This window comes from Carassius gibelio, chromosome A2 (assembly GCF_023724105.1).
Source record: "Carassius gibelio isolate Cgi1373 ecotype wild population from Czech Republic chromosome A2, carGib1.2-hapl.c, whole genome shotgun sequence".
Lineage (NCBI taxonomy): Eukaryota > Metazoa > Chordata > Actinopteri > Cypriniformes > Cyprinidae > Carassius > Carassius gibelio.
The window spans coordinates 31446331-31470331 of NC_068372.1; the positions used below are offsets into that span (position 1 = coordinate 31446331).

General features: G+C 39.3%; 1 protein-coding gene across 1 annotated transcript; it reads left to right on the forward strand.

Annotated features, from left to right (window-relative positions):
- Positions 1–2673: 2673 nt before the first annotated feature.
- Positions 2674–23709, forward strand: LOC127939068 (liprin-alpha-3-like). Its single transcript, XM_052536071.1, has 11 exons — positions 2674–2797; positions 4126–4290; positions 6029–6103; positions 6200–6259; positions 6335–6463; positions 19227–19319; positions 20148–20200; positions 20321–20414; positions 21915–22049; positions 22168–22251; positions 23089–23709. The coding sequence occupies exons 2-11, from the start codon at positions 4180–4182 to the stop codon at positions 23614–23616; spliced, it is 1362 nt and encodes a 453-aa protein (XP_052392031.1). The 5' UTR covers positions 2674–2797; positions 4126–4179; the 3' UTR covers positions 23617–23709.
- Positions 23710–24001: the final 292 nt, after the last annotated feature.

The window sequence follows — 24001 nt, forward strand, 5'->3', positions numbered from 1 at the left end:
GATCATTCAATTCTCTGTGTATTCCCCTACTTTTAAGCATCCTGTCTGGATTTTATTTATACTAATAAATGAGATTTATAGATTAAAAATGTGGTGTCAAATGTCAAAACCAGTGGTTGAACAAGGCCCCCCCCCCCCACCTCTAGTATTTTTAGCTGGAATGATGAGAACGCTGCTTGTTTCAAACATTTTTAATGAATAAACTGGGAGTGTTGATGTGTTAAATTATTAAACATGATTAATTTTGTTATTTTATAAGACTGACAATTCTGATTCTGTATGTTTTAGTAAAAAAAAAATATTCAGTTATTCAGTGGAAAAAAGTAACATGATTTTAAAAAGTTAGGCACATCAACCATAACTCCTTCAAAAACAGCTAGAAGTCTTTGAGTTATAAGCTCACTTTCTCAGATCACATTGCTGAAACTGTCTGGTCCTGCAGATCTGCTTTATTCAACATCAAGAAGATCAAGCCTTTTCTTTCCGAACATGCTTCACAACTCCAGTTCAAGCTCTTGTTCTGTCCAGGCTGGACTATTGCAATGCTTTCTTGACAGGTCTTCCTGACAGTTCTATCAAACCTTTACAATTAATCCAGAATGGGGGAGCACGATTAATTTTTAATGAGCCGAAAAGAATACAGGTCACACCTCTGTTTATCAGTTTGCACTGGCTACCAGTAGCTGCTCACATAAAATTCAAGGAATTGATGTTTGCCTACAAAACCACCACTGGCTCTGCACCCCTTTACCTAAATTTGTTACTTAAGACGTATGTTCTGCAAGTGAACGTCGCTTGATGGTGCCATCCTAAAGAAGCACAAAGTCTCTTTTACAGACTTTTAAATGTACTGTTCTCTCCTGGTGGAATGACCTCCCTAACTCAATCCGAGCAGAATCTGCATAAAACACATCTCTTTCATCTCTATTTGGCCCTCTAACTTTAGCACTCACTATTCCAATACTAAAAATTAAAAATAAAAAATAAAAATCCAACTAGCTTTCAAATCTTTTTGTGTTCTATCGGTTTTCTTTTTATTTATTATATTATTTAAAAGCTCTTGCTATGTGTACTGTGTTTAAGCTAACTGTGACTTGTTATAGCACTTGTGTATTATTGCTCTTTTATTGATTTTGATTGCTTGCATTGTCCTCATTTGTAAGTTGCTTTGGATAAAAGCGTCTGCTAAATGACAAAAGGTAAATGTAATGTAAATGTTATTCACTAATGTTCACATCTAACTCCCATTCATATCTCACTGCCCAAAACTACTGCTGAACTGTGCTGAATTGCAGCATGTTATTCATGGATCATTGTTGTGTGGTTAAAGGGATAGTTCACCCAAAAATGAAAATGCTGTCATTAATTCCTCACCCTCGTGTCATTCCAAACCTGTAACACATTCATTTATTTTCGCCAGAACACAACTGAAGATATTTTTGATGAAATCCGTGAGCTTTCTGACTATGCATAAACAGCAGTACAACTACCACATTCAAGACCCAAAAAGGAAGTAAAGACATCATTAAAACAGTCCATGTGACATCAGTGGTTCAACCATAATTTTATGAAGCTACGAGAATCATTTTTATGTGCAAAGAAAACAAAAATAATGACTATATTCAACAATTACTTCTCTTCTGGGTTATGAATTGACTTAGTGGTTTGGAACGAAATGAGGGTGAGTAATTAATAAAACAATATGTGTGTGTGTGTTCTGTGTATATTTATGTATATATAAAGACACACACATACAGTATATATTTTGAAAGTATTTAAATGCATTTAATTGTCTATATTTATATTCATATAATTGATATTATAAATAAATGTATTTAATATATAAACACAATATATTTTACTGAAATATATATGTGTGTGTGTATTTATATACATAATAAATATACACAGTACACACACATATATAATGTAAACAAAAACTTTTATGTTGTATGCGATTAATCATGATTTATCATTTGACAGCACTACATATACATATATTTCACCCAAAAATGCAAATTCTGTCATTAATTACCCACCCTCATGTCATTCCAAACCACTAAGACCTTCAATTCATAACCCAGAAGAGAAGAAATTGTTCAATATAGTCAAAGCAAATCATGATTAAATGTTTGTCAGCATATATATATTAGCTTAATTTCATCTACAAAATTTGTGATAGTCTTAGTCAACAATATCAGCCCTGGTAAACATATATATTTGTAGTATCTTTTGATATCATTCCTATCTTTCTTTATTTTTTAACTTTCACTTTTTTTCAATCCTATAGGCAAATCTAGTGATTATTTCATCTTCAAAACAACTAAACTTCTCGTATCAGTCTGCAATTTAAACACAACTTTACAGACAGACTGTAGTCAGCCAATCAGATTAGAGCTTGCCAGACTGAGGAAGTGTGTGTTTCAGTTGTGTGTATGCAGTGTGTCTCAGACAGTCAGTGAGTCTGTGGGTGGTTCGTAGGCAGGCTGTCTGAAGCCCAGACTGCACGATGGACACACATATGAGGTGTATGTGTTTATTTCTGTGTTATATGTGTGTGTGGTTTGAGCGATCCGTAAATATATTTCAGGCTGACCACTACAAACTCATCAGTTTATTTGTGTTGATTGTTAGGAGCCTGTAAAGATCAAAACAGAGCTGATTTTCTGTTGTGTGTGTTTGTGTGTGTGAGCAGGAGTTTGCGGTGTTGACCAAAGAGCTGAATGTATGTCGGGAGCAGCTGCTGGAGAGAGAAGAGGAGATTGCTGAGCTCAAGGCGGAGAGGAACAATACACGGGTCAGTAACTCCATAACCATAATCTGTGCGTGTGAAACAGACATCACATCCTCTTTATATCCCCTGCCTGTGTTTGTGGTTTTGTATTTAGGGTGTTTGTATTTAATGCAATTTTTTGGCTGAGGTGCGATATCCCACTCCGCACCATATCCATTACTACATACTGTATATAGACTTTTTCACAAGGGCTTTGTCTCAGTAACTAGAGTCAGAAGTCCAGTGACATAAATGTTTTCTTAAGCTAGTTACTAACCCTTAAATGCATCAAATAAAAATTTTCATTTCTTTGTTTCATTCCAGCTTACATTGATTTATATTACTATTGTGTCCAATGAACTGACTATTTTTCTTTGGAATAATGGTGAAAATATTCAGTTTTTGTAGTTTGAGACTTTTTTTTTAAATAATAATAATAATACTCTCCTAAGCAGTGTTGGGGAAAGTTACTTTTAAAATATAATACTTTACAATATTGCATTACTTCCTAAAAAAGTAACTAATTACATTACTTAGCTACTTTTCTATGGAAAGTAATGCGTTATGTTTTTTGTTTTTTTTAGTTTTTAAATCTGGGAAGTTTGTTGCTTTTTTGTTTTTAATTAAAAAAAAGTCTTATTTTACAAATGCAAAAGCCCTTTCACAACAAAAATGAATTAAATACACCTCAGGCTGAAGGAAATATAAATGAATGTCTGTACAGTAGAGGAAGCAGCTCAAACAAATTGCACGAAGAATATGACCGAGGAGAAGAAAGTTCAACACTATCCAGCAATAACAAAAAAGTGCCATGACACAAATGTGCCATTTTTGCTTAGTATATGGTTGAATTGGATCATCAAAGGTCAGTAGTAGCAAAGAATAGAATGGGATTACATACATAAATTATATTTGTCTTATTTAACATATTTAATTATTGCAGGTTTGTAAAATATTTATTCTGAGTTTGCATTTGACTGTTTTTATTCATTTTGAGAAACAATGTCTTTTTTTGCAGGTGAGATGAGTAAATAGATGTCAATGTTTAGTCTAGAGCTACAGTAACATCATGTTCACACAGCACACACAACGCCTCTGCGATTCTCTCAACATGGCAACACGAGAGCTGTCAGTCAAGACATGGGAAGCAAAGTAACTGGTGTTACTTATTTGAAAATGAATTAAAAAGTAATGTGTTACTTTACTAGTTACTTAAAAAAGTAATTTGATTATGTAACTCGCATTACCCTGAACACTTCTCCTAAGAATAATCTCTGGGAGTCGGTCCTTCTCTGGGAAATATCTCCCTGTTTACATTCTTACTTTCTCTGTTTCTTTCCTGTGCCGTCTAGCTGCTGCTGGAGCACCTGGAGTGTCTGGTGTCTCGTCATGAGCGCTCTCTGAGGATGACTGTGGTGAAGAGGCAGGCTCAGTCTCCTGCTGGAGTCTCCAGCGAGGTGGAGGTGCTCAAGGCCCTCAAGTCCCTATTCGAACACCATAAAGCCCTGGACGAAAAGGTCAGCAGCCCCAGCAACTACTCTCTCCTGTCCTACACTGTCAGCATGATGATGAATCCAAATATGTGAAGTTTTCCGAGCACAGCTGTTATTTGATTTCTGTTTTCGTTGTGTTGTGCTGCTTAGTCCTACTCATAATAAAAAAAAAAAAACTAAAAAAACTTGGCCTAAAGCTGCAAAAATGACAAAAAGCACCATCAAAATATGACATAAGTAGCCCATATGACTCATGTGCTGTATTTAAAGTCTTCAAAAGCAATACAGTTGATTGTGTGAAGGGAAATAACAAAATCTAAGCCATTATTTCTCTGGTGCAAAAGTAGTTTCATTTGGTCCATTAAAAACCAAGAAAAAACATAACCTATTCATTCTGTTTTAAGGCACAGCTATCAATGATGCAGGAAACCTTCTCATATTTTTTTAAAGTGCCCCTATTATGGGTAATGCAAGGTTCACAGTTTGGTTTTGGGAGTCCCCAACAACAGGTTGACATGCATGCAAGGTCAACAAACACTTTAATTGTCTTATAATATGCATTTATTATTACCTTAATTGCTCAATGACTCCCAAATAATTCGCTCAACGATTAATTTTTCCAAGCTCCTAATCTGTGGTGATTGGTCTCATTTTAATTTCATCATGCTTGTTACGCCTGATAAAGCAGTGTTTGTGAGCACAGTGCTGCTTTGTGTATAGCGTTATTGTGGAAACCGCAAATTTTTATCGCTCCAAAAGCGGCACCATAGTGGAAAACAATAAACTGCATTTTCATCCAGACCAATGCGAAAAGACCAAAAAGTGAGCAGGCAATATGCTAATGTATCATGTTGACGTTAAAGGGATCATATGATGCTGTTTCAATTTCTCCTTTCTCTTTGGAGTGTTGCAAGCTCTTGGTGCATAAAGAAGATCTGTAAAGTAGCAAAACCAAAGAGATATTCTTTATAAAATTAAGACTCTGCCACGCCCCATTAAAACAGCTCATTCAAACACGCCCCCACATGTCTATGTCACTATGTGGAAATATTTGCGTAATGCCACCCAAATATTCACGCAATGAAAGAAGCCATGGTTACAGTAACCACAGTTAGTGTTGAAGAAGCCATGTCAGGGAGATGCTGTGTGAATCTAGACAAAAGCAAAACCACTTTATTTGACCTTGAAGTAGATTTCCGAGGAGTGCTTGCCGTGATCGGCCAATCACAATGCACTGGGTCAGTTGGCCAATCAGAGCAGAGTATGCTTATTGGAAGGAGGGACTTTGTAGAAAACTACATGTTTGAGAGAGGCGGGGCATAGAAGACCTAAAATAATGTACAGTATTTGAAAAATGATATGTTTTTTGAAAAAATAAATCATGTCAACATATTCTGTTACACCAAATACACAAAATAATGATCTTTTAAAAGAGCATCATATGACCCCTTTAACATGAAACGGCTTTGGATTCGTTTTAAAAACGACTTGTTTTAATGATTTAGAGTGGACTCTTTCATTTAAGAGACAATAACTTTATACACGGTGCACTTTCAGATTTACAATTTTGAAGGATGTTTTCATTCACTTAGAGCTGTGTTTCCCACTGCATGAAAGGCAATTTTCAAAAATCCATAATAGGGACACTTTAACGCTGATATCAGTGTTTAAACAGTCAGACATCTACAGAAATGACTTGGTGTAATTTTTTTGGACAGGTTCTCCCTGTTGATTCATTGTCTATTGTTCTTCTCTTCCTCAGGTGCGTGAGAGATTGCGTGTGGCTTTAGAGAGAGTTTCTGTTCTAGAAGAAGAGCTGGAAGCGTCCACAAATGAGGTGAAAATCATACTTTTGCGATGTATTTTGTACCTCCTTTTCTCTCTGTACGTGGCACACTGGCCTTGAATGCTTAGATTTGTTCGCTATACTTAGGTTCTGTCTTTACGGGATCAGATTAAAAGGAGAGAGCGGGGTTTGGACAATGGAAAGGAGGTGAGTCAGAACTAATTGGATATTGTTTTGAATCTTTTGAATCTTTTTTCTCATGTTCCTCTGTTTTTCACACAGCGTCTCCCGAATGGCCCCTCCTCCATCTTGGATGATGGCGAGATTGACAGACAGAGAGAGGGAGAGATCGAGAGACAGAGAGGAGAGCTTTCACAGTTAAAAGAAAGACTGGCACTCATGTGCAGACAGGTTAGTGTTGCACTGCTGCCTGTAGAGCAGGCATTTTAAGGAATCGTTGGCACACTCTCAACAAGGCAAGTTGATTCAAAAGAAAGCCGCATTCTAGCCAAAGAGAAAATGCAGACCAATAATACAGGGGTGTCCAACCTTCCCCAACATATTGGTCTGGAAGTTTCTAGGAATACTGAAAACCCTTGATTTTCCGATTCAGCTGTGCTTAATTTGGGTTGGAGCTAAACTCTGCAGGAACGTGCCTATTATTTTATTTTAATTATTAAATTATTTAAAGGGTTACTTCACCCAGATAGCAAAATTATGTAATTAATAACTTACCCTCATGTTGTTTCAAATCCGTAAGACCTCCGTTCATCTTCGGGACACAGTTTAAGATATTTTAGATTTAATCCGAGAGCTCTCAGTCCCTCCATTGAAGCTGTGTGTACGGTCTACTGTCCATGTCCAGAAAGGTAAGAAAAACATCATCAAAGTAGTCCATGTGACATCAGAGGGTCCGTTGGAATTTTTTGAAGCATCGAAAATACATTTTGGTCCAAAAATAGCAAAAACGACGACTTTATTCAGCATTGTCTTCTCTTCCGTGTCTGTGTGAGAGAGAGTTCAAATCAAAGCAGTCTGGAAATCCGGTTCGCGAACGAATCATTCAGTTCACCAAATCGAACTGAATCATTTTAAACGGTTCGCATCTCTAATACGCATTAATCCACAAATGACTTAAGCTGTTAACTTGTTTAATGTGTCTGACACTCCCTCTGAGTTAAAACAAACCAATATCCCGGAGTAATGCATGTACTCCAACAGTACACTGACTGAACTGCTGTGAAGAGAGAACTGAAGATGAACACCGAGCCGAGCCAGATAACGAACAAAAGATTGACTCATTCACGAGTCAAGAACCGTTTCTGTCAGACGCGTCCGATTCGTGAACCGAGGAGCTGATTATACTGCGCATGTGTGATTCAGCGTGAAGCAGACCGACACACAGAGCGTCTGAACTGAACTGATTCTTTTGGTGACTGATTCTGAACTGATTCTGTGCTAGTGTTATGAGCGCGGGTAAACCGAAGGCTTGAATCAAGGGCAATCATCGCAAATGACGCCATTACGTCGAGCGCAAAAGAAATGGTGAACCGTTTTCTTCAACCGGTTTATTGAATCGAACTGTCCGAAAGAACTACTGTTGATCCGAACACCGATGCAACCGGTTCTTCACTCGTGAACGAGTCAGTCTATTGTTCGTTATCTGGCTCGGCTCGGGGTTCATCTTCAGTTCTCTCTTCACAGGAGTTCAGTCATTGTACTGTTGGAGTGTATGCATTACTCCGGGATATTGTTTTTTTTTTTAACTCAGAGGGAGTTTCAGCCATATTAAAAAAGTTAACATAAGTCATTTGTGGATTAATGCGTATTAGAGATGCGAACCGTTTAAAACGATTCAGTTCGATTTGGTGAACTGAATGATTCTTTCGCGAACCGGATATCCAGACTGATTTGATTTGAACTCTCTCTCACAACAGACACGGAAGAGAAGACAATGCTGATTTTTGATAGAAGTCATGCTCACCATGACTGCATTTTAAAAGAATTACACACTCAAACAAAAACAAAATAAAATAATAAAAAAAATGTATAAATACTGTATAATGTAATAACATTAATATTCTGAAATGTTAAAATAATAGTTATTTGAAATGTTTTCTACTTTAATATATTTTAAAAGTAATTTCTGTGATGCAAAGCTGAATTTTCAGCATCATTACTCTGGTCTTCAGTGTCATGTTGTCTTTCAGAAATAATTCAGTATGTTTACATGGACAACAATAGTCTGATATTAACACGATTAGGACAGTACTCTGACTTAGAATCTACCATGTAAATAGATATTTCTGATTTCCTTAATCCAGCTAAAGTCATACTTGAAGTAAACACAAATTGAATTGAGGTGTAGAGTATTCCTATTTTAGTCACATTGTCAAAGTACAGTATAGACAAGTACACACCTATTGTAATATACTGCCTACTGCCACATTTTGCGACAGGATACACACAGCAGTGGTCAACCGTTCAAAAGAGTTTTACCCATGGCTCTTACAAATGCGCTCCGAGACATGCAAGTTGTTGTTTTTTTCATTCTGCATCATCAAATTCCATTAACACAGTTCTATCCCACCATTCCTTACTTTGTACTCTCATCCAGTACCTCAGAGTTTGTCGCGGGGGCATTAATTATATGTTGTCGAATGAAAGGGCAGAGGAGGCCTGTTCCTGGAGAATTTGTATCTGGCATTGCCTGTGTAGCGCCCCCTAGCATGTCTAGCTATTATTGTGGAGTACGCTCCCCGAATTCCTATTTATCAAAAAATCTCTCTCTAAATTAATTAATGCACTAAATGTAATTCCCTAATTATCACTTGTTACTGTTTACCTTAATAGCAGCTTCTAATTTATGCAACTTAACTAATGCAAAGTGGTGATGCAATGTCTTTATATCCAAATTAAGGTAAAACACTAATTGTATGTAGGTTTCTCAAATGCTGGGTTAAATTAACAAACTTTTATAGTTTCATTAATATTCCACCCGTTTTAAATGGCTATCAATAATGTAAGTGAAATAAACGTCAATTCACAGATCACTTATCTTAATCAGTAGTGTTAAATACTTTCACTTTAAACCAGTCTATTATAAACTCAATATCTTGCCTCAAGTATCAAAATTATAAATGTCATAAACCCAATGTAATGCAAATCTTCAACAGAAATTCGTTTGAACTATTTACTGGAAAAATAAAATATGTACATAATATATACAGTTCAAATATCAAGTGCAATTCAAATGAAACACAATTAAATAACCCCAAAATTAAAACAAAGCCGGCAAAATGACTAAATGGCCACTCAATGAGATAAAATGAATACCCCAACAGTCATAGGAGGACACGTTGCAGGCCTGAAGTGTGGCTTGGGAGCGGGGAGACCTTAAACACAATGGCCGCTTCGCGCTGTGGCGCAGAAAAAAAAACTCACTGCTGTTGTAGCGCTGACAGGCGTGTCGTCATTCACGCCGCGGCAACGCGATGCTTGCGATGCTGGTGATTGAAGACGTCGTCCGACAGCTATGCAGGGAATGGTTCTGGAGATGAGTGCATTTTTTCAGACGATGCACAAAAAGGCAACCGAGCAGGCTACTCGCTGGCAAAGTCCTTATAACTAAATCGTTCTGACTAGCAGTTCACTCTTTCTCCTCGTGGAAAACTCTGACCGAGTTCCGCAAAACCATAAACTTCACGCTTACACACTGTAAACTTCTATAAAAATGTCTGTAACTCACTCTTCGTGCAGTCTACAAGTACATGTACTATCACAAACATTAACTTGGTGTTTTACCAAATTTCTAACGTGACAGTCACAGCGCGATTCTCACTCCTCTTCCCCAATCTTCTTTCCCCGATCTCTTTCTTCCTCCACCTCGCGACCTCTCACCCCGATTGCTGATTGGATCTTTTTTTCCGGGTATATACATTTTAATTAACTCAATGTTTTAACACACACAAACATTATTTATACATTTTTAACATCATGAAATTTACATTTTAAAGAAAATAAACAAAATAAAAATAATGATTTTAGGAAATATCCAAAATTCCCATAGGGCTACATCCTCCCCTTACTAAATGTCTAAATGTCCTCATTAGACATAAAACAAAATCCCTACATTCCACTATGTAGACTAATTAACCTTTTTTTTTTTTTTTTTTACTATGAGCTCCTAATTATGATCTACATGGAAACCTAATGTTTTCCTAGTTTAATAATTATTCCTCGGTGAACTATGGTAAGTGGTTGCTCACTTGACTTTCCAGGTTCATCATATGTAAGTCTCAATACTGGTTTTATTTGTCTCTTCTCAGTTAATCTTGGTCCAGGTACACTATTAACTTTTGTTTTAGAGCTCAGTTTTTCTTTAGGTGCACAGACAGAATTTCGCCCAGCATCCAGGTCTGTTCCTGAATCATACGAATCTGCCTCTGTCACTGCTTGATCTTCTTCGTCATATTCTATGTTGGACTCTAATTCTTCTGCTGACTGCACAGAATTTGGTTCTATAGCGTCTTCACACGGTGAACAATCTGAGACTCCATCAGACACTTCTATCCTCTTCAGTAGACGTTCCACATAATCCCGGTATGGTATACTGTTATGGTCACACTCCACATCAGATGAGGAATCAGTCATCTCTGAGACTTCTCTTTGCCTCATTATCGGTGGTCTTTGTTTTTTTCGAGTTGAACGTGTTCTGGGTATCACAGTGGTTTCCTCACAGGCTTGCTCCACTGGGATCCTCACAGATTGCCCAATAGGTAATATGTGGTCACGATGGATGGTTCTTATTCCGCCTCTGCCTCCCTCAGGTCTCACACGGAATACAGGTAAGTTTGGCATCTTTCCTACCACTACATGGGGTATGGAACTCCATCGGCTGTCCAGCTTGTGTTTCCCTTTTAGACCGAGATTCTTTAGAAGAACACGATCTCCTCCCTGTATGTTTTGAAAACGGACCTTTTGATCATATGCTCTCTTGTTCCTCAAGTGAGTCTTGTCAGCAGCTTGACTAGCCAGTTGATAGGCTCTGTTCAGGTCCTGTTTCAGGCTTTCAACATACTGAAAATGATTCCTCTCCTGAGTTCCATCTTTTGAAGTTTCAAAGCACAGGTCTACAGGCAGTCTAGCTTCCCTACCGAACATTAAGTAGTACGGAGAGTATCCCGTTGCATCACTTTTTGTGCTGTTGTACGCATGCACTAATGAAGCTACATGCTGACTCCAGGATCTCTTCTTCTCTTGCCCTAATGTAGCCAACATAGAGAGCAGCGTACGGTTGAACCGCTCCGGCTGGGGGTCCCCTTGAGTGTGATACGGAGTCGTTCGTGATTTCCGTATGCCCAAAGTTGTCAGCAGTTCTCTTATCAGTCTCGACTCAAAATCTCTTCCCTGATCAGAATGAATCCTAACAGGTAGGCCATAGTGAATGAAAAACTTTTCAACTAGGATCTTAGCTACTGTCAGGGCTTTCTGATTCTTTGCAGGAAAGGCCTGTGCATATCTGGTATAGTGATCGGTCACAACCAGGATGTTACTAATGCCCCTGGAATCGGGCTCCATTGACAAAAAGTCAATACACACAAGGTCCATAGGACCACTACTGGTGATTTGGTGTAGAGAGGCAGCTTTCTTGGCAGGTGTTTTACAAGTAATGCACAGTCCACAATTCCTCACATACTCCTCTGCATCATGAGCCATTTTGGGCCAGTAGAATCTTGCTCTTAGGAGTTGCGTTACCCTCTCCACACCTAAATGGCCCATGTCATCATGAAGAGAGTGCAACACGGCTTCTCTGAACTCAGCAGGCAGCACAAGCTGTAATGCCTCCTCTGCATCTTTCTTGCTTGCTCTGTACAGAAGTCCATCTCTTCTCACAAGTCTGCCAACTTCCCTCTTCATCAGTAGCATCTCTGGGTCTAAGTCTTTGTTGCTAGGCCAAACTCCCTGTTTCAATGCCTCAATCACCCGTCTGATCACAGTATCCCTCTTCTGGGCAGTCATCAAGTCAGCTTTTGATAGTTGTTCCAGTGAGCTGAGGTGTAACTGAGACGGAAATGAATACACGTCCGGTATACAGGCTGGCGAAGCTCCTAATTGTTCCACATATCTGGGGGACGAATTTGGAGATACAGCCACTTCCAACCGCCGGCATATGGACTTCACTTCATTCTGAGACATGTCATCCCACTCACCGTCTTCAGGTAAGTTGCGAGACAGCAAGTCAGCGTCAATGTTTGCTTTTCCAGGCCTATATTTTACTTCGAAGTCATAAGTGGCCAGGGCTGCAAGCCAACGATGACCTGTCGCGTTGAGTTTGGCCGTTGTAAGTACGTAAGTCAGCGGGTTATTGTCGGTGCATACAGTGAACTTGACTCCATAAAGGTAGTCATGAAATTTATCCACGACAGCCCATTTCAACGCAAGGAACTCTAGCTGATGTACAGGGTATCGCTGTTCAGAAGAGCTCAACTTTCTGCTGGCAAACGCCACCGGTCTTAACCCTTCTGGATGTTCCTGATACAGTACGGCACCAAGCCCTTTGAAACTTGCATCAGTGTGTAGAACATATGGCTTATTGGCATCAGCAAATGCCAGTACCGGTGCATTGAGCAGACACTGAATGATACGATTGAATGCATCCGTGCAGGACTGATCCCATCGGTCACTGAATGGTTCTGAGTCTTTAAAATATGTCTTGGTCTTGTCTGGGGTTTGCTTCCTTCCACGCTGGGTGGGTGCATAACCCTTTGTCAGTTCAGTGAGGGGCCTAACAATCACAGAGTAGTTTGCTATAAAGCGTCGATAATACCCACAGAAACCTAGAAAAGACCGCAATGACTTAAGGTCTGTGGGCATAGGCCACCTAGCGACTGCCTCTAGCTTTTCAGGGTCAGTAGCAACACCATCAGCGGACACTATGTGACCCACATACTTAACCCTGGGTTGACAAAATTGACACTTGTCAAGGGAGAGTTTTAGCCCTACCTCTTCAAGCCTATCTAACACTCGCATGAGGCGTTCTTCGTGTTCTTCTAAAGAACGTCCAAAGACTATGAGATCATCCAAATAAACTAACACCTGAAGGAGATTCATATCGCCGACAGCTTTCTCCATAAGTCTTTGGAACGTCGCAGGCGCTCCAGTTATGCCTTGGGGCATCCTTTCAAATTGAAAAAATCCAAGGGGACAAATGAAGGCGGTTTTTTCTTTGTCCTCCTCCGCCATGGCGATCTGGTAGTAGCCACTACGTAAATCAAGGACAGAAAACCATTTGCTCCCAGTTAAACAATCCAACGCATCGTCTATGCGAGGAGTCGTGTACTGATCTGGAATTGTCCGCCTATTAAGGGTCCTATAGTCAACACACATTCTGATACGCCCAGTCTTTTTTCTGGCAATCACAATTGGTGATGCATATTGGCTACGTGACTCCTTAATTATACCAGCCTTTAACAACTCTTGCAAGTGCTGACGAACATCGTCAATATCTGCAGGAGCTAAACGTCTTGAACGTTCTCTGAATGGCTTTGCATCGGTCATCCTGATATGGTGTTCCACATCCTTTGCCAGGCCAACATCCCATTCAGACAATGAGAATACGTTTGCTCGCTTACATAACTTTTGACGGAGTCGTGCTTTCCATTGTAATGGTATGGGCGAGTCGCCAAACTGGATCAGTTGCGGGTCTAACTCTGGTACAGTCGCGGCCTCAGTTTCAACTTTCAGAGATGGAATGACTGGATCAACGTGACACAGCTGGCCTAAGACAGTTCCAACTGGAATGACGGTGTCTTTCATTGACTCATTCTGGATAAGGATAGTGAGGTGATCATCCACTGCAGTACCATGCACGACCATAGGCTGCAGCAGTACTCCGGATGGTAATGGAGCGGTGGGTGATGCCTCAACCATTAACATGTCTTTACCCAGAGGCCTCTTCAACTCCACTTCACAGATGGCGCAGCATTCACCACCAGGAGGTAAGGTTAGTGAGCCTGGACCCATCCACTTCACACATGCAACTTCATCCTCTTCACCCTCAGTTGTTGGTTTGTCTGTGTGACAAATGGAGTTCTTTGCCTTTATGCCAAGGGTCTGTGCAATGTCCACTCCTGTGGTCTCCTTGCAGAGCATAGACAGTCTCTGGAACAGGTTTGCATTTGTTCCTAGGATCACAGGGGTCTTTTCAGGACTTTTTGAACTTGGGCAAATCAGAGCAAGGACGGAAAGTGTCTCTTTTGCCCCGGTAACCTTCTCTGGAAATTCCATCTCCACTACGACATATCCCAGGTAGGGGTAACTGGTTTCGCTTAAACCCCATATTGCCAACCCTGACACTGGCTGGATTGGGACATCAGGTAAGTGGTGCTCATACCAGGGCTCGAAGATAATTGTGATTTGAGAGCCACTATCCAGAAGTGCATCACAGTGCTGGCCATTTATCTTCACTGGGATGATGGAACAGGGCCCGATCAATCCTGGAGGAATGCCTCTTTCAAGGGTGGTTACTTCGCTTTTCTTAGCTGAGCACACGGTGTGACAATCACCTGATGCTTGAGAAGATAGATCACCCTGTTTAGCTTTCTTTAGAGCGTGTATCAGCTTTCGAATAACTTTGGCCTGATTCTCAGCATTCTGGCATTTGGCAGAGTAATGGCCGTTTTCACCACAGCGATAACAAAAGTTCCCATCCGAGTCGTTAGATGGTTGCTTTCTATTTTCACTATGGGTTTGTCTTGATGGCTCTACTCGAAGAACTGAAGTAGGGGATTCAGAGACTTTTAGCTTATGGCTTGTCATTTGCTTTTGCAAGTTTTTCACTTGTTTTCTTAAAACAGCTACCTCACTATCACTACCTATCTCTGGAGTGTGCATCTTTGTCATTAACACAGGTCCTTTGCTATCTGCTCCTACCTTGTTAGGCACAGTACTCATGGCAGTGAACATCGACTTGAGTTCTTGAATTTCTGTTCTCAAACGCTCAACATCATCCTGTCTATTGTCTGTAGCAGGGTTTGTGTGAACTCTCTGAACAGAGGTGTTCAGCTTCGTCCTTGATGACTCGTACTCTTCTTCACTTCTGATCTCACTCAGCAGTTCCAAGAATGATGGAGGATTTTCCTTCCTCTCCCTGAGTTTGAGCTGGACAAGCATCATATCGGAGTGAATAGCACCTCTCAGCAGCTGCTCCACTCGAGCACGGTCAGCACGGCTTGTAGGGAGACCTCCGCGACGAACTACCTTGGTCAATGACAACTCTATGCGCCTAAGAAAGTCAGACAACTTTTCCTTTGGTTGCTGCTGTAGCAATCTAAAGGCAAAATACAGGTCTTCGCCGGTCTCAGCAGACCCAAAAGCACTCTCAAGGGCTTCTAAACACAGAGCAGGACTAACCTCTGGATCAGCAGTCCGCACAGCCTTTACAACAGCTAGCGCAGGACCTTTCAGACTTTCCATGATACGTCGTCGTTTCTCCTTAGTGGAACACTCGCTCTCCTCGACCATCAGACGTGCATGTTCTAACCAATGCTCAAGAGACTCTTCTCCAACTGGAGTTGGCAAGGTACCGGAGAACACTCTCAGACGACGGTAACTACTGTTGTCACCTGATGGTGTCCCCATCTTAGTCAACAAATCACCCACCGCACGAATAATAGACTCTGCTGAGCCACTCTCAGGAGGTTCTTCGAACAGACTCTTAAACGGAGTCGACGGATTATGACTTTCAGAAGCAATAACAATCATCCATTTTTTCATCTTGCCCTCTGGCAACAATTCAGGAGGGACTTTGGTGGGGTCCACTGTCTCTTTACACTCGCATAGCACCCTGTGGCTATCCAGCTTCAGACTAACAGTCCGTCCTCTTACTCGCACTCGCCCTAAGGCTTTGATAGTTCCTAGAGCTTCTTCAATCTGGGCATTTGCAACGTCTTCTGGAATCAGTACCATGAGGGAATGTGCATCATCCAGCTCTTCTCTTCTGCACCAGTCTTTGAGCTCTTGAACTAATTCTGCAGTGCTACACTTAGCCTCCATTTTCTTTTGGGTTTTTTAGCTTAAACTATTTGACTTATTTTTTATTTTATTTTTTTAAATAGCTAATAAATAAAATCCAAGCTAATTGTCAACAGATATTACCTTAATTTAGCGTATTAAGTATCTTATGAAAATTTACTTAAGAAACTCTCAACAATTTAACAGCTAACGCTATTAGCATCAAATTACAAATTAGTTGATTGCATTAATTATTGATCCCGGACGAGCCCCCATTTTATGTAGCGCCCCCTAGCATGTCTAGCTATTATTGTGGAGTACGCTCCCCGAATTCCTATTTATCAAAAAATCTCTCTCTAAATTAATTAATGCACTAAATGTAATTCCCTAATTATCACTTGTTACTGTTTACCTTAATAGCAGCTTCTAATTTATGCAACTTAACTAATGCAAAGTGGTGATGCAATGTCTTTATATCCAAATTAAGGTAAAACACTAATTGTATGTAGGTTTCTCAAATGCTGGGTTAAATTAACAAACTTTTATAGTTTCATTAATATTCCACCCGTTTTAAATGGCTATCAATAATGTAAGTGAAATAAACGTCAATTCACAGATCACTTATCTTAATCAGTAGTGTTAAATACTTTCACTTTAAACCAGTCTATTATAAACTCAATATCTTGCCTCAAGTATCAAAATTATAAATGTCATAAACCCAATGTAATGCAAATCTTCAACAGAAATTCGTTTGAACTATTTACTGGAAAAATAAAATATGTACATAATATATACAGTTCAAATATCAAGTGCAATTCAAATGAAACACAATTAAATAACCCCAAAATTAAAACAAAGCCGGCAAAATGACTAAATGGCCACTCAATGAGATAAAATGAATACCCCAACAGTCATAGGAGGACACGTTGCAGGCCTGAAGTGTGGCTTGGGAGCGGGGAGACCTTAAACACAATGGCCGCTTCGCGCTGTGGCGCAGAAAAAAAAACTCACTGCTGTTGTAGCGCTGACAGGCGTGTCGTCATTCACGCCGCGGCAACGCGATGCTTGCGATGCTGGTGATTGAAGACGTCGTCCGACAGCTATGCAGGGAATGGTTCTGGAGATGAGTGCATTTTTTCAGACGATGCACAAAAAGGCAACCGAGCAGGCTACTCGCTGGCAAAGTCCTTATAACTAAATCGTTCTGACTAGCAGTTCACTCTTTCTCCTCGTGGAAAACTCTGACCGAGTTCCGCAAAACCATAAACTTCACGCTTACACACTGTAAACTTCTATAAAAATGTCTGTAACTCACTCTTCGTGCAGTCTACAAGTACATGTACTATCACAAACATTAACTTGGTGTTTTACCAAATTTCTAACGTGACAGTCACAGCGCGATTCTCACTCCTCTTCCCCAATCTTCTTTCCCCGATCTCTTTCTTCCTCCACCTCGCGACCTCTCACCCCGATTGCTGATTGGATCTTTTTTTTCCGGGTATATACATTTTAATTAACTCAATGTTTTAACACACACAAACATTATTTATACATTTTTAACATCATGAAATTTACATTTTAAAGAAAATAAACAAAATAAAAATAATGATTTTAGGAAATATCCAAAATTCCCATAGGGCTACACCTGTTTGCATGTATTGCATGAAAAATAATTAACTGCACTTGAAGTTAAAAATAAAACACCTAAAACTGTATATGGTACTATAACCAAACTACGTCGGATGGCATCATTTTGGGGAGTAAAATGTGTGCCATTAATCAAACTATGTACTATAATATATAAAACAGGAACATGAAAGGAATATTCTAAAAGCAACTCGTGTAAACACCTTAATCATAATATGGTCTTATTCAGAATAGGGTCATTACCGTATTTTTCGGACTATAAGTCGCACCTGAGTATAAGTCGCATCAGTCCAAAAATACGTCATGATGAAGAAAAAAACATATATAAGTCGCATCGGACTATAAGTCGCATTTATTTAGAACCAAGAACCAAGAGAAAACATTACCATCTACAGGCGCGAGAGGGCGCTCTATGTCTTCAGTGTAGGCTACAGGATTACCGAGCAGCATAGAGCGCCCTCTCGTGGCTGGAGACGGTAATATTTTCTATTGGTTCGTTTCTCTTGGTTCATTTCTCTCAGTTCATGTCAAATTAATTTTGATAAATAAGTCGCACCTGACTATAAGTCGCAGGACCAGGCAAACTATGAAAAAAAGTGTGACTTATAGTCTGGAAAATACGGTAATTAGATTACTGATGTCCATGTGAACTTACTCATTATAATATGCACAAATGGTGCTCAAGAAACTATCGCTATCAGTGTTGATAGCAGTTGCTTCTTAATATTTTTGTGGTAACACTTTATTTTAAGGCCCAGTTCTCACTATTAAATACTGCTTATTAGCATGCATATTACTAGCATACTAGCCTTTTATTAGTTCTTATGAAATACTGTAAGTTATTAAGTACTAAAATCCCTTATTCTGCATGACTATTTTAGATACCTTAATCGTACTCTATACCTGAACTTAAAAACTACCTTACCTAACTATTAATAAGCAGCAAATTAGCAGCTTGTTTAAAGGGTTAGTTAAGCCAAAAATGAAAATTCTGTCATTAATTACTCATCCTCATGTCGTTGCAAAGCTGCAAGACACACACACACAAGGTATTGACAGTGTCCAAATCAGTGACATATGAGGTTTCATGATGGTTAGAATACTGTCTTAGAAACAAGTTGGGTTTTGAAACAGAGCTTATACGTGTTTGTGTATGATACGTATATAATGTTCACAGACACAGGAATGAAATACGGGACAGACGGGGTGGGAGAAGACCTACAGTATGAAACACTCAAAGCACTCACACTTTCTGGATGAGAAGGTTCCAGTTAGTCTGGCATTCCTATGGTTGCCATAGAGATACAGAATGAGAGGAGATGCTGAGCGAAAGACTGTCTCAGATTCTGCCCTCTGGTGGATGGACGCAGCATTCCCAAATGTAAAAAAAAAAAAAGAAAGGACAGAGGGAGAAACTGCTACTGGAATGCATCCAAGTTACATTGGCTGGTTTTTGTGTTTGCATGCGTTCGTGCGCACATGCTAACGTCTGAGCCTTGTCTCCCATGCGCAGGTTGGAGAGATCGAGGAGCAGCTGACTACCGCCAGGAGGGAATTAGCTAAATCTGAGGAAGCCAATCAGAAGCTTCAGAGGGACGTGAAAGAGGTGGGTCAGAGGTTAAGTTCTCATTGAGAGTGCTCCAAAACAAAATCAAGAGCCCTATATCACGCAACCATGGTTTTGCTGTCATCCCGCCTCCCTTCCCATTTAGACGGGTTTCCTGCCACGATGCAGTGATTAATTGCCGGTAAAGTGCTCCAGTTGTTGATGGGTGTGCCTGTCAGCCAGAGCGAGATCAGTCATACTGCCGACAAAATAATCAGCTGTCTACCTGACATTCCTCACGGAAGAAGTCTAGTTTTCTGTATAACAGTACAGAAGCACGCTGTATTCTCCTGCGGTAACACAAAGACTTGCCAATTTGGCAGCGGCGCCCGTTTCATGTCACAGACTCGCTACTTATGGAATTTTCCGGAATTGCCGGCAGCTTCCGTGCTGGCTTGGCGTCCTATTTACGTTGGATGCCTTGAGCAGATTTTTGCTTATGATCTGCTTCCACTGTCATAAAGTAAAATCTTGATAATGGCGAGTGAAGGGTGTTTTCCTCATTTCCCAAGACACTTTGCCTTTCGTTCTTTGCGCTACACTCGTCTTTCGTTGCCTTTTTTCTTCCTCCCTCATAGCAATTATGTAATATTAAATACAGCTCTTTTGGTTTCGCAGTAACTGTTTATAGTCAGCTCCATTTGAAGTAAACAGTTACGGTGCTGTCTAGACAGACGCCCGACTGTAATAATGTTACCGAATGGTCTGATTGTGATCGTTTAGTGTGCGTTTGTGCCTCTGCAATCAGTTAGCCATATGTTGTTGTCTTTGATTCTTTTTGACGCTTTCTGTCTTTTATCTCAAATTTCTCCACCCCCTCAACCTCAGGCGCTGTGTCAAAGAGAGGACATGGAGGAAAGAATCACCACCTTGGAACGCAGGTAAACTAGACCAGATCTCACAGCTGTTTTGTCGCACTTCTGAATGACACACAGATAGAGTCGCAGTTTTGGTTTGTCAAGCGCCCTGCAGATCCTCACCGTGTGTGTTTCTGTCTGTAGGTACCTCAGCGCCCAGAGGGAGGCAACCTCTCTCCATGACATCAAAGACAAGCTGGAGAACGAGCTTGCCAGCAAAGAGTCTTTATACAGACAGGTACAAAAGAAAAATCATGTACAGACACACATGAAAGGTGTAACTATTGAAGGATCATTTAACAGCGTGTTCATCGGCAGGAGTCTCTGGGGGTTATTCTCAGGGTATGGCGCCACTTGTGCCTGAAGATTTAGTGTTTCATCTAAAAACATTTCAAGACTTTTCTTTCTTTTCAATGAATTTTCAAGAAATCCTTCACATTTGAACATCTCAAGGTATATTGGGCTATAACCACCATAGAGAGCCACTGTTGGCCCCTCCAGTATTCAGATTAATGGTCAACAAATAGCCTTGTTGCTAACCACAACATCAAACTATGATGTTTTTTCATAAATCTATTAAATATATTTAGATTAACTCTGAATTCAATGATTTTAATTTAAAGGTTTACATTAAATATAATTTGAAATAACATTCAAATGTTGTGGGTTGGTAAGATTTTTAAATGGTTATTAAATAAAAGCTCTTTTGCTCACCAAAGCTAAATTTATTTGACCAAAGGTCTGTATAAAAATATGTATGACCAAATTATTATTTCAATTTAAAATAACTTTTTTTAGTTTTCTATTTGAATATATTTATGGGGCCAAGTTTTTTATTTTATTATTTAAATTAATGTTAAAGACAGTTGTATTGCTTAATATTTTTGTGAAAACCATGCTACATTTTTTTCAGGATTTGTTGATAAATAGGAAGAACAAACTTTATTTTCAACTAATGAAAAAGTATTTACTGTCCCCTTCAATTTAATTCATCCTTACTAAATAAAAAAGTATTAATTTCTTTCATAAAAACTTGTGAAGGCTTTTAAAATGTAATGGTTATAAATGGGCACATGCAAACTGATTAATATTCTGATATCAAAAAACGTATTTTATTTTATTATCACAGACGAATGTTTCCTGAAATTAATTTTCTACCTTTTTTCTTTCTTTTTTTTATCTGATTAAAGCTGATTTGTATATTTGCACAAAGCCTTTTCCCGTCAGATCTTTAAGCTAAACAGATCTCGCAGTAGGAGATGTATTTATAGTAAATAGAGATGCTCTGCAGATTTACACATTCTTAGCTAAAGGAACCACATGACAGTATTACTGCACCTAAATTGCTATTGGCATTTAAATCTAACTGAATTTATTTTGATGTTTTAAAGGCCTGTGGGGTGAGGTCTGTAATTGTGACTACAAGAATTTAGAATCTGTTTCCAAGCTTCGTGATGATATGTCCGGACGTGTTGGTTTTACGTCACATATGTCTTTGCTGTTCATACATAACGAAATAATCTCTGGTTATAGATAATGCAATCACTAAACTGTTGTTTGCCAGATTTTTGTTCAAAATTTTATTTCTTTATTATTTTCTCATGGTTTGTTTCTAACAAAAAGAAGTCCCACTGTGTTTTCACCAGGTCTCCATCCAAAACAAAGCACTATTTTTCCTGAAGAGAGTGTGTTCATTATGGTGTTCTGTATTGTTTGGCCTCATTGTTGTGTCACTCAGAGTGAAGAGAAGAACAGGCAGCTTCAGGAGCGTCTAGACGATGCTAAACAGAAGCTGCAGCAAACCCTCCAGAGGGCCGAGACGCTGCCCGAGATCGAGGCTCAGCTCGCCCAGAGGGTGGCGGCACTCAACAAGGTGTGTGCTGTCAGGTTCATATCTGTTTGACGTGCTGTGTGTGCTATTAACTCCTTTCAAATTGAGAACAGGTCCAAACTAATGTTAATACACATTTTGTCCTTGCTCTGTTGTTAAGGCGGAGGAGCGTCATGGTAACTTTGAGGAGAGACTGAGACAGTTGGAGGCACAACTTGAAGAGAAAAATCAGGAGCTACAGAGGGTGACTCATCCTCTCTTTTTTCAGTTTGTTCAGCATGTGACTCTCAAATGTAGTGAAGTAGTTTCACTTTGAATGGGCTTTTAGTGTAAAGATCCTTCCACACTGAGTCCGAAATTTGCATTTGTCACCCTAAAAATTAATTACGCACAAATACCTCTGCTTGCTACAGATACGAACACCCCCCCCCCCCCAGACATTTTAACCCGATTCAAAAATAATTTATGGCCAATGAAACATGACTGACTGACAACGGGAGGTTGTATTTGTTTTTTAATGTGCAAAAATTTGAGATGAGAATTTCGGACTCGGTGTGCAAGGACTTTTAGCACATTAAAAATAGGATTACTCCAAAATTTAAATGCAAATGCTGAGACATTGATTTTGATATAAGAGTAAATATATGTTTTTGTTTGATAAAAAAAAAATTACATTAAGAATTTCTAAAGGAGATAACATCTGGAACCAGTAAAAAGTTAATATGTAGAATTTTTTTTTTCAATCTTTTCAAAAAATGTTTCAAAATCTATGTTGATTTTAAAATGTTTAATTATATTTTAAATATTGTAAATTAGTATATTTCAAATACAGGTAAAAATAACAATAAAAACTAATCTGGTGCTTCTTAAACCAATTTAGTTTTTTTAAACATTCACATAAAAATACATATATATGTATAAATAAATAGTGTTATAGAAGTGTTATTCTTGGATATGCCTGAAATCACACAGCATAATCTCTCATCAACGCCACAAATCTTTTTTTCACTGTTAGTCAAGTATATACTCCATCTTTCTCTGTCCATGACTGTTCCCTCTCTTTTTCACTCCCTCCCCCCAGGCCAGGCAGAGGGAGCGGATGAATGACGAACACAACAAGCGTCTCTCTGACACGGTGGACAAGCTTCTGTCAGAGTCCAACGAGAGACTGCAGCTGCACCTGAAGGAGAGAATGGCTGCCCTGGAGGAGAAGGTGTGGTCCCCCACTATTTCAGATTTGATTTCCCTGACAACGTTGCATGCACATCCAGAAAACAGAAAAATAGCCTTGACCTGTCACCACGTCTTTGATGTTTACCTCAAAACTCCAGATGTTGCCTCAATTATGTTCGCGTCTAATAGGAGTTCCAGGCTTCCCCTTATGTGTCCCCCCTCATTATTTCAGCACAAAAGCAGGTGTTTCACGCTCACTGCGTTTCTCATCAGAGAATCCGCGAATAAATGGCTGAAACATAATTTGCGCTTAATGTCAGAAACAGAAGACGTGTTCCTGAAAACAGAAGACATTAGACTGGAGCGGTCGAGGAATGTGCCGAACCACATATTTTCTAAATCTACTAGTTGTAGGATGCCTGAACAACCACTGTAGTTAACTAATCAGTTTCGAGGAAGTATAATTAGGCTGTTTCTGGTTCCTCTGAGCGCAGCTGAATGTGTTTGTAAGAGGCCATTCACAAAAGGCGTGTTCAAAAACCGAATGAGCAAGTCTCAAGACGCGTTTTTAACCGTTTGGAAAGCTATTTTTAACTCAACATACTGTTTTAAAAACATATGATACTCAGGGATCTAAAGGTCATGTGAATATGAGGAAATCTCAAAAGCATGGTTTCTAGGTCTAGAACGTCATAGAAAAATAATAAAAAAAAATTTTCTACTTATATTTTTAAGTAATTATTTTTTTATTTTTAAGAATTAAAGAGATAGTTCACCCAAAAATGAAAATTCCATCATTAATTACTCACCCTCGTGTGGTT